At 29.8% G+C, this 12,109-nt stretch overlaps 1 protein-coding gene across 1 annotated transcript; it reads left to right on the plus strand.

Moving 5' to 3' along the window:
* Nucleotides 1-5,703: 5,703 nt before the first annotated feature.
* On the plus strand, nucleotides 5,704-9,541 carry LOC113796347 (uncharacterized). Its single transcript, XM_075824027.1, has 3 exons — nucleotides 5,704-6,091; nucleotides 6,182-7,619; nucleotides 9,106-9,541. Exons 2-3 carry the CDS (start codon nucleotides 6,551-6,553, stop codon nucleotides 9,387-9,389), a joined length of 1,353 nt encoding a protein of 450 aa, XP_075680142.1. The 5' UTR covers nucleotides 5,704-6,091; nucleotides 6,182-6,550; the 3' UTR covers nucleotides 9,390-9,541.
* Nucleotides 9,542-12,109: the final 2,568 nt, after the last annotated feature.

Genomic DNA, 12,109 nt, shown 5'->3' on the forward strand with positions numbered 1-12,109 from the left:
AAATAAGACTGAATAAAACCAAAAATGAAAAAAACGAAAAAATTCTTGAACAACAGATGTCACTATAGTTATTGATTCGAATTATTTATTCTTTATTCGACTCAAACAAAACGAACAACAAACGCCATCTATCATTTTGGAACAGAATCTTTGAAACATTCGAAAAAACGAAAAAAAAACATTCGAATTTTCATTCGATGTTTACAAAAAACCATGGTGAAAATGATGATGATCATCAAGGCATTTTTATTCGTTTATTTGACGAATTACGAACAAAACAAAAACAAAAAAAAAAAGCTCGTAAAATAAAATCATCATCGATTATCATCGACAAACGTTCATCATCATCATCAAATAAAACAAGCAACAAAAAAAAATCGTAAAAATAAACAACATTTTCAGACATCATTTTCGAAACGTTGTTATTATTCGTTATTCAACATTACATTCATTTTGTTCTGTTTTTACGATCAAAATAAAATGAAAAAAAAATATGCTGAATTGACGAGTTAATAAAAGTATCAAATTGACATGTGTAGGATTTGAAATATTATTATCATCATTATTATTATGGGTATATTTTGATGTGTAAAACATCTTATGATGATGATGATGATGATGATTTAAATAAATAAAAATGATTAAAATCAACAATCAGAAACAACCGAAAAACAACAAGAAGAAATTATTTTAAAACAAAAAACTTTTGGGCAATGAAAAATCCATCCATCTCTCGATGTGTTTTGTGGGTTCTGCCGCTGCAGCAGACATCATCAAATCAGATATTAACACAATTCTCTCCCTCTCTCTCTCTCTCTCCTGATGTAATAACTCTTTCGTTTCAGTGAAAAAAAATGTTTATGACCAAATGATGATGATAATGTGCCAAACACGCGTGTAGTTTTTTATTTTGTTTTTGTTTTTACGAGATGAAAAAAAAACTGTCAAAAAAAACAAATCTTGTTTGTTTGTAGTTTTTTTTACAGGTAACAAAAAAAAAGAAGAAGATGCTCAGCCTATTTACCATGGTTACCTTGTTGGTTATGTTTTCGTTGAAAAAAAATTTGTTGAAAATTTAAGAAATCCGTGCCCATGACCATTATCATCTGCATCATCCACCGAGACAAAGATGAAATAAAATTTTTGTTTGGTTAGTTGGCTGATGGTTACGGTGGACTAATGAACCGACCAAACATCGAAGACGAAGACGTCTGCGAGACGATGGAAGACGACGACGCCAAGTTGGTAGAAAAAGAAAAAAGATCATAAATTAAGAAACACGGAGAGAGGAAGAAAATCATCTTTCGAAGTAAAATCTTTGGTCAAGATTAACAAAAAATGATGATGAAGATTCAATGGAATACACAAACATCATGGGTGAAAATAGTGGATGATATTTTACCAATTCAATGATGATTGACTGAAGTAAAATTATGGCAAAGTTTTTTTTTTTGCAACAAACCAATGACAACAACGAGTTATTATTACAGTCAGTCTCTGTCTGTCTGGTCTGTCTTTCTTTGTGTCTCTGTGGATGTATCCGGCCACAGTGTATGTCGCGCCAGAAAAACATTTCCATTTTCACCAAACATCATCATCAATTTTGAAACATTTTTTTTTCATGATTTTCGGAACATTGTTTACAATTTTTTTTATGAATTTGAATAACAAATTCAGCTTCTTTCCTGTCTGTCTGTATCGTTTGTAGCAAATTTTTGTTTTTTGTTTTTTCGTTTTGTATCGATGTCATCGTCCATATGAATAATATTTTTCGGGATATTTTCATTTTCGGGATATGATTTTTGTTTAGTTTCTGCAAAAATTTATGCTGTTTTTGGCTGTTATTGCGTGCATTATTACAATTTTCTATTTCGTAGTTGAATTCACAATTTTTTCTTGTTCTTTGTATTGTCAAATCTGTAATTTTCAAACTATGTTTTTCTCGTTTTGATTTTCTTGGTTCAACAAATATTTTCTTGTTTTTTTTGGACCTATAATTCTCGAATGTTGATCATCATCATCATCATCATCATCATCATCATCTTTAGCCATTTTATCTGCTTTGTTGTTGTTAAATATAGAGAGAGAAAATTTTTCATTCTCTTTTCTTACAAAAATTGATATATCGTTTGTCGGTCAAATTTCAATTGATTTTTTCTTCATTCTTTATTCTACTTTGAAAAATTTTGATTTTGATCTTTGTACAATTTCAAACCATCAAATCACTAATAACCACGACCATTCTACAACAACAACAACAACAACAATACAGACATACAATTGAAGTTGACCACCATACCGATGATGATAATGCTGACGACTATGATGGTGATTTTCATCGAAAACTATCATCATCATCATCATCATCATCATAATGGTAATATTGTGGTTAACATTCGAATGATTATGATGATGATGGGAAGAAGAAAAAGAGGCCATCAAATACCTTTAAAGAAAGAAAAAACTAAAAAAAAAAACATTATCAATTGTGTGGTCAAAAGTCAAAGGTTCAAAGTTACATCATCCAAAAAAAAATAATGTCAAAAAATATAGAAGAAGAAAAACTGAAGATAAGGAGAAAAGAATGGCAGAAAACAACGAATAACAACGAAAAACTATAGCAGCAAACACAGTCACATAAATTTGATTTTGTGTCAATTTTTCCATTTCTTTGGTTCGTTCGTTTCTTTGGTTTGGTTTGGTTCAATTTTTTCAATATTTTTTTTGATATGTTTATGGTATGACAACCATGACTGCTGTTGTCGATTGTTGGTTGTTTGTTTGAATGACCAGATGATCATTGGGTATGACCTTTTTAGTTTTCCAAAAGTTTTAGTTTTCCAAAAGTTTTTCACCAAAAGTTTTAGTTTTTCCATTCGCCTGATCAACTATATATATATATCTCGGTGTTGAATCAACGAAAAAAGCCAAAATCAGAAAAGAAAAGAACGGACAGGATATAGGAGGCATAAATTACCAAAAAAAAAAAAAAAAAACCAAACCAAACAGAAAAACAGCAAAACCAAATACACAATGTGTTAGTATCGACAAACAGAAAAAACACAAAAAATGTTTGCAAAAACCTATGAAATTGAAATGATACAGCAATTTACAACATTTGATGTTTGATGGTTGTTTGGTTGTTTGTAATCCCTTATAGTTTTTTTTTCATACATATTCAAAAAAAAAAAAAAGATCTTGAAAATCAATGAAATCTTTCAAACCTCTTTTTGATTTGAAAATCAAAGGTTTTTTATCAAGTTTTTCATTCACATAAATATCTATTGGATTTCTCGAAGAAAAAACTGTCAAATGAATTTGATATGGAATTCGAGTTAAATGCTGTTTTTTTCAGATAATCTTTTTTGAAAATCTGAATAGATTCATTCAGGAATTTTTGTTTTTTCTCTTCTTCACTTTTAACTAAAAAAAAATTCATAGTATTTGTAGTGTACTTTCAATTTCTTCAAAGTTTTCTTCTTCAAAGTTTTTTTTTTTTTTTTGCAAATGTCAATTTGATTGACATTTATTGCTTCGATGCTTTTCTTTAACATACAAAACTCCAAATTCCAACATTGTCAATCAAAAACACTAGACACGCGTATTTTATTTTTTTTTCTGTAAAATTTATATACACAGAGTTTGATGTTTGCTGGGTAAGAAAATCCTCATCATTAAAATGTCAGTGAAAAAAAAGGTTAATTGAATGAAATAAACTGATACTGGTGGAAACAAGAAAAAAAAGTTAGCATCTTTGCATCTTTAAATCCCAAAGAAAATTGTTCAAAAATTCGGTTCATTTTCAATCGCTTTGTTCGGTTTTTTGAAATAAAATTTTTTCAATATTTTTCATTTGGCCAATCGATTTCGATTTCTTTGTTCAAAATTCTGGACGAATCCAAAAATTGTCTCACATTTGATCAATCGAAGTTTTCGTTATTTTTAATCATTTGAAAAACATTATCATCATCCACCCAAAATCAATGGTAAAATTTTTTCTTTTTTTTTTTGGTAAAAGTTAGGCGGCGGTCCCACTTGTATAAACTAACAAACAGACTAAACCGAAAAATGCACTGTGGAAGTAGAAAACGGGAAAAGTTTGCGATTTGACAAACTTTCGAGTTTAACATATCAAGCAAGCATGATCCGGCAAACTAGTTTTTTTAGTTTATACAAGTGGGACCGCCGCCTTAGTTTTAGTTGTGTGCACACACACACACACAGAAAAATGGTTGGACACGCCTGTTTTTTGTTTTTTGTTATTTCGATACATTCGATTTGCGCACACTCTCGTACTCTTTGTTGAATCAATGAATAGAATGAAGAGAACCAGCCAAACCTGCTATAGCACACGAACAAAGAACTGCGTTTGTCGATTGTCGAAAATAAATATTCGAAATGCGCATCTTGAATGAACAGAAATAGGCGTGTCCATTGATAGATCGAAAACAACAAAACGATAGTGCACACATATTTCATTCCATAATTTTGCCACTATTTTTCATGTCTCTCTCTCTCTCTCTCTCTCTCTCTTCATCATTGAAGCATTCTTTTTTCTCGGATTCTTCAACAACAAATATTGATGATGATGATCATCATCATCATTTCTTTTCCTTCCTCCTCAAAATTTCTCTTTCCTTCATTCATTCATTTTTCACAATTTACAAAAAATTAAGGATTTTTTTTGAAAAGAAGAAAAAAAGGAAGAGGGTGCGATAAAAATCCAACAAAAACAGCAACAACAACACCAATAACAAAGTAGTAGTATACAATAGTGTTAAATTCTGATCTAAATTCATTTCTATTCTACTTCCTTTTTTGCTACGAAAAAAATATGGATGATATTCGAAACTGAACAGCAAGGATAATTAAGGATTTCTTTGTTTTGCACTTTGTTTGTTTGTGTTTGAATTCTTCAAAGACATTTTCGGTACATACCATTTTCGATGATGATGATGATGATAATGTCCATAACCTCGAACATCTATTGATGTCATTCATTGTTGTTGTGGGAACAATTCATATATAAAGTTATTGATTTTGGTTGGGTGTATGCAGTTGCTGCAATGCAGAAGGATATAGATATTTTTTTTTCTCTCGAAAACTACCACCACCACCATTATTACCACCACTACGGATCATCGAAGATTTGAAATGAGAATCATTTTTTTCCCCTTGAATTGAAAAAAGATTGAAAACAAAAAGACAAACATCCATTCAATAAAACCTGATGTAGTGGCGTTGGTGGTGGTGGCGGTAGACGATCATTTTTGTTGGATTCAAAATGTTTGAAGCAACCAAAGTACCATTTTGCTTACCATCATCATCATCATCATAATCATCATTTTTATTCAAACATTTCTGAATAGTGAATGTTGAAACTTTGAATATTTTTTCATTGAAGAAGAAAAATTTTTGTAGCCATTGAAAGTTATGATTATGATGATGACGATCATCATCAAATATCATTAACAATTATCATTTACAATTATTATTATGAATATTGTCGTCATCATAATTACAAATTACAAACAGCAAACAAACAACAACAACAAATTGATAATTCAATGTTTCTCCCTCTCGGTGTGCTAAATGGTTAAATATTTTTTCGGTTGAATGAGAGTTTTTCTGATTTTTGACTTTTGATTTCTTTGCTGCATTGAAAAAATTCATAATTAATTAATTACCGAAAAAGAAGGAAGCAAGAAACTTTATGAAATTTGTTTTTTTTTTTTGATTGACGAAAATATTTTTCCCAGTCATAAACTTTATGCGTTTTTTTTTATTTATCGTTAATTTTATTATCGATTCTTTTTTGTTTAAAAGCCTCATCATCATCATAATCATCATAATCATCTTTGTTTGAATTTTAACACAGAGAGAGACACTGAGAGAGATAACATTTTTTGGTCATTTGGAAAATAATCAAACCATCAACCAACCACCGAATAATCGACCACTATTTGAAACAAACAGAAAATGGTCATAAAAATTTCAATTTGATGACCTTTTTTGACTGGCTGAAGCAAACATTACATAACATTGTTTTCCTTCTTCACGAAAGTTTGTTGTTCAAACCGAAAATCTAATGGTAAAAAACGAGAAAAGATTATTATGTTTTTATGCAATCATTTTTTTTCTCTTTTTGTTTTGTTTTGTTGTTTTTTTTCTGTTCGGTTAGGCCTCAAATTCACATCAAACGATGATGATGATGATGATGATATAATCAAACAGCAATAATAATAACGACAACAACAACAAAGTATCTCTCTTAGATTCTCATCATCATAATCATAATCAGCATTTTTGGAACCTCAATATTCATTCAGAATTTTTTTTACGACCAAATTTTTCAACTGACGGATAATTAAAATAATATTCGGGCCCCAAAAACCTGCATTCGTATTTGATATTGTTTGTTTTAAGTGTTTTTTCTTTTACCTGTGTGTTTTGTGTTTGGTTGCTTGATTTTGTGTGTTTTTTTTGTGTATTTTGCGTGTGTGTGTTTGTTTTGATCTTCTTCATCATCTCTCAAATTCATCATTATTCTATGGACAAAAAAACAAACAAACAACCGACAGAAAAAATGATGAACACAGCTTATTTTGATCATTCATCAACAACAGCCGCAGCCGCTGCTGCGGCAAATGGTTTTTATAATGCAGCAGCAGCAGCTGAAGCACATCAAGCTGCATATCGTAGTTTTTCACAATCAGCTGCATTATCATTAATGCCAACAGCGGCTGCTGCTGCAGCCGCTGTTGCAGCAACCGGTTCATCATCCGGTTCATCATCATCAACATCATCCGGATCATCAACAACCGGATCATATCCAACATCATCATCAGCGATTACGAATAACGCAAGTTCCAGACAACAACAACAACAACAACAAAATGGTCAATCCATAAATAATAATAATAATAATATTTTACTTACAAATCATGATCTAATTACAACAACAACAGCAACAGCAACAAATAATTATGTTGATGCTGCATGTAAATTATATGCAACTGATAATGCAGCAATAGCTGCTGCAGCAGCAGCCGCATTTAAATCAATCGATTCACCACCGCTATCAGCAACGAATAATAAGAATGATAATACGAATAATTCATATAAATCATCTTCCGCATCTGATCATCATAATTCACATAGTCATCATCATCAGAATACTCATTCGAATCATCATCAGAATAATCATCTATCTTCGCATCATCACCATAATAATCTCAATCATAATCATCATCATCAACAAATAGCCAATGTTTGGCAACAATCATTACGTCCATCATCATCATCATCAACATCAACACAATCAAATCATAATAGTTTGATTGGTAATAATATTATTGGTGTTGGTAGTGGAAATGGTAATCAAAATAATGGTGTAAATATGGGTGGAAATAGTGGTGCTGGTGGATTAATGTCAAATTCGAGTATGGATGCGATGGCAATGCGTTCATCGTTTGATGCGGCTGCTGCAGCAGCTGCATGTCAACGTTCAGCTGTAACTGATGCATGGTCGGCTGCATGTTGCAATGCGAATGCAATGAATTCGGTTGGTGGTATTGGTCCTGGACCGAATACATTTTATCCATGGATGGCTATTGCAGGTTAGTATTTAGTTTTTTCGGTTAACAACATTTTTTACCTGAATAAAATTACCTTTATTTTGTTTGTTTGCATGTTCTTTAATTACAATTTTACCTTGATGATGATCATCAACATTTTCTACCTGTCAATTAATGATGTGATGATAATTTGACAATGATAATGATGATTGTCAATCAACAAGCCGACTTGAATGTTTTATTTTTTTTGTTTTTCAATTAAATTTATTCAACCCTTGATGATAATGATGGGGATGATGATGATTAAAACAACGATGAAAAAGGTCTTTGTCATTGTCATTATCGTTGTTATCGTTATTGTTGTTGTTGTTCGACATCCACAGCAATGTTTAAAATGATTCGGATGAATTGTCGTCGTCATCGTTATCGTCGTTTTATCGATGTTTATCATCATCATAAAACGAACAGAAAATCTTTTTTCTTGCTTGTTTGTTACGAATTTTAGTTTTTTTTTAGTTTTCAAGTTGATCAGTCAGTCAGTCAAGCATCAAAAGTAGAAAATAAAATAAAAAAGATCGTAAAAATCTTGATTGATTCCCGATCTTGATTCAATTCGGTAATTTCATTTTGGTTATTCCTTACAATTTTTTTCCCCGCGAAAATTCGTTGATGAAAATATTCGAAGATTCTTTCGTGGATCATTCAATGATGATGATGATATACATTGTGTTCAAATCAAGTTACATTTTTTTTCGCTGTTTCAAAAACGTGACATTTTCCAATGAAAGAAAATCATTCACTTTCATCATTCTTATTTGGATGATTAAACCGGAGAAAAAAAAACTTACTTTTGGATTCTTATTTAACGTTGAAGTAAAGAAAAAAAAGTTCATTTTTCCTCTCTCTCTCTCTCTCCATGATCATCATCATGATGATGATGATAATAAAATAACATCGTAAAATAATGTTTCAATTGGGGTTCAAACATTTTTTATTTTCTTCATTTTGATAGTTTAAATATGATCATCATCATCATCATCATCAATTTTTTTATGATCATTTCTTGCTTGCTCTTTACTTTATTTTTTTTACTGGATGGATACTTATATTCTGGAAAGAAAAACATTTAAATTTCTTTACATTTTGCTACAATATTTCTAAAATAAATGAAAATTCTATGCAAAAATTCAATATTTTTTCGATCAATCGATTTTCGGGTTGGTGAAATTGAATTGATTGGATTTTTTTCGCCCGTTTTTTTTACAGGGCGTTGTTTGTTTGTTTCGAGATATGTTCTATATAAAAGATTTTGTCAAATCGTAGATAGTGGGTAGTAGCATGCTGAAAGTATGTGTGTTTTATTTTTGTAATTTTCTGGCACTATAATGTAGCAAAATCGAGAAAAAAATGAATTGCGCTTGCGCACTTAATTGTTCAATTTTTCAAAGTTTTTTTTGCTTTTTGAAATTTATAATTTTTTTTTTTTGTTTTTTGTTTTTTTTCTGGTTTTTTGGCTTTTCGGATTTAGGATTAGCCGGTGCTACAGGGTTAAGGCGACGTGGCCGACAAACATATACCCGATATCAAACACTGGAATTGGAAAAAGAATTTCATACAAATCATTATTTAACACGTAGACGACGTATTGAAATGGCACATGCATTATGTTTGACTGAACGACAGATAAAAATTTGGTTCCAAAATCGTCGTATGAAATTGAAAAAAGAATTACAAGCAATTAAAGAACTGAATGAACAAGAAAGACAAGCACAAGCAGCTAAAATGCAACAAGAAAATAATGATAAACGTTGATTGATTGATTGATAGATGGATCGATGATTAAACAGAAAAAAAACCAACAATTGAATGCATCAAAATGCAAATTCAGGAAACAAACAGCAACAAACAACAACAACAACAAACAACAACAACAAACAACAAAAACAACAAGGAGAAGATTAAGGTCAGTTTTTTGTTTGTCAAAAGTTTTGGTTTTTTTCGCTTTTGTTTTTCAATCATTTTTGTCATTGATCATGGATTTTAAATCGATTGATTTGATCGATTGATTGATGACAATGAATGATGAATGAATGATGATTTTGCAGAAAAAATCTTTTACGTTTTACTTTTTGCTCTTCAAGGATAACTCTGAAATAAAATTCAACATTTTTTTATTTATTAATTCAAAGTTTTTGTTTTTGGTTTTTGATTTCTTCAACGCTGGAAAAAAAATGAAATTTTGTTTTTTTTTCTGCAAATAAAATGAAAAGAAGATTCAGCCAAACGAATGGCAAGGGGAAAGAGGAAAGAATTAAATTTTATTAGCATCATAAAAAAAAGAAATCATTTGCTACTGAATAAACTGCTCAGTTCTGCCATCATCAAAGTGAATAAAATTTGTTTTTTTCTTGCTTTTTCGTTTCTTTTCATTTGCCATCACCAATGATGATAATGATGATGATGGCTCCCAGATCATTAAACACAAACAAACAAACAAATAATTTATTCATTTGGTTTTGCGTATCAAAAAACATTACTTGTTGAACACTAAACACGCATGGAAATTGAATTTGATTTTCGAGTTTTCGAAGTTTTTCCGCTGTATCAATTTACTTGATTTTTTTTTTTCCTTCGTTGATTGATTGAATTACTTGTTTGTAATCAAATTTTTTTTATTAAATTAAATTAAATTTAGTTTATTTTAACTAAATTGATGATGATGATGATGATGATGATGATAATCAGTATGATGATGATGATGATTGAATCAAAATTCATCAAGTTAATAAAATAAATTAGGAACAAAGCTGATTGACCGCTGTCGCCCGATTATGCTTTTTTTGGTCATAATATTCCTAATTTGGTAAACAGTAACTACGACGACGACAACGTTTTGATTAATTTCAACAAAAAAAAAGTTGATAAAATCGAAGTTTGTCGATGTTGTCGATGATGATTTTAGATGGACAAGCCGCGTCGGCGGCAACTTGTTTTTTGTCAAAATGAAAAAAATCTGTCTATCTTTTTCTGTACTGTCTATGGTAGAGAAGAACATCTTCGTTATTCTTGAATCTTACTTCAAGTTTTTTTGTTGATAATTTTTTGGCGTCAAAAAGTCGAATCTTGTTGTTTTTTTTTGTAATTTTAGTGTTTCTATAATGATCATCCACAGACCAATCATAGTAATTATAATGATGTTGATGATAACTGAACTAAAGTAAAGTCGGCGAAAAAACTACAGAAGATTATTCGAGTCAGAAGCTATAATAATAAAAACTCTGATGATAATCTAATTTAGTAGAATCAAATAGTGAATAATGTTGTCGATAAAATAATCGATTGTCGGTAAACTGTTTACCCGACAATCGATTATTATTATATCATAATCGTCCATCCATTTCATATTATAAAAAAAACATTATGATTATGATTATGATTTGATTGATTTTATATATTATAAATAAAAAATATTAATTATAAATGGGTGCAAATGGGAAAATTTAAATGATGATATCTTTTCAAGGTGTGTGTGTGTGTGTGTGTGCATGTGCTTTGTTTGTCAATCAAAACATATATGGTTTAGTTAGTTTAGTTAGAAAGAAAATTTCCATAAATTATTATTATTATTAGCTATTAATTTGTCATTTGTCAAAAAGTATTTTCAATATTTACTTGTTTATATTTTACAAACATTGATTTCCTTTCACATGAATGAATGATGATGTTATCAATGTTTTTTTTTGAATCGTTTTAAAAAATGAATGATAATCATTTCATTTCATTTCAATCAAATTTGATTGATTTGATTTTCTTTTTTTTTGTTGAAAAAATCAATTTGAAAACGATTTGATTTCAGGTGGATTGCAAAAGGTGCACCCAAACAAAAAACAACAACAACAGAATCAATGAAAGAGTTGAGTTTGTTTGTTGTTGTTGTTGTTGTTGAAATGCTGATGATATCGATGATGATGATGTTTTTTTTTGTGGAAATCCTTGAATCTTGAAATTCAGAAAAAAAAGGAAATTTTTTTTGCTTTCCTGCCAAAATAGAATCAGGTTATGTCGTTTTATTTTCCGATGAAAAACATTAAATCAAGCGTAAAAAAGAAATGAAATGAAATGAAATTCATTGATAAGATAAGCATAATTGAATTAATTAACTAAAAATCTTAATGAACAATTTTGTTGTTGTTGTTGTTGTTGAAATTAATTAATTTTCCTTATTTTGCTAATGATGTTTTTTTTCTGTTTGAAATCATCATCATCATCATCATTTCGTAATAATGAGCATATCTAAATTCAATTGAAACAAATTGTTCGAATAATCGATGTCACAATCGATTCCAAACAATCGATTCTAGCAATCGATACCACAATCGATTATTCATTTTCAACAATCGCGATTCTTGATACAATTTTCATTTCTCCCGATTTGAATGTTTGTTGTTTTTTTCTGGCATTTTTTTCAATGTTTTTTCTTCTATCAAAAACACCCAAAAAAAAAAAATTAGGACAAACATTTTATTATCATT

Source organism: Dermatophagoides pteronyssinus, unplaced genomic scaffold, assembly GCF_027571235.1.
Source record: "Dermatophagoides pteronyssinus isolate colony J.1.1.1.1 unplaced genomic scaffold, Derpt_VIB-CSIC_2022.12 sq0045, whole genome shotgun sequence".
Taxonomy (NCBI): domain Eukaryota; kingdom Metazoa; phylum Arthropoda; class Arachnida; order Sarcoptiformes; family Pyroglyphidae; genus Dermatophagoides; species Dermatophagoides pteronyssinus.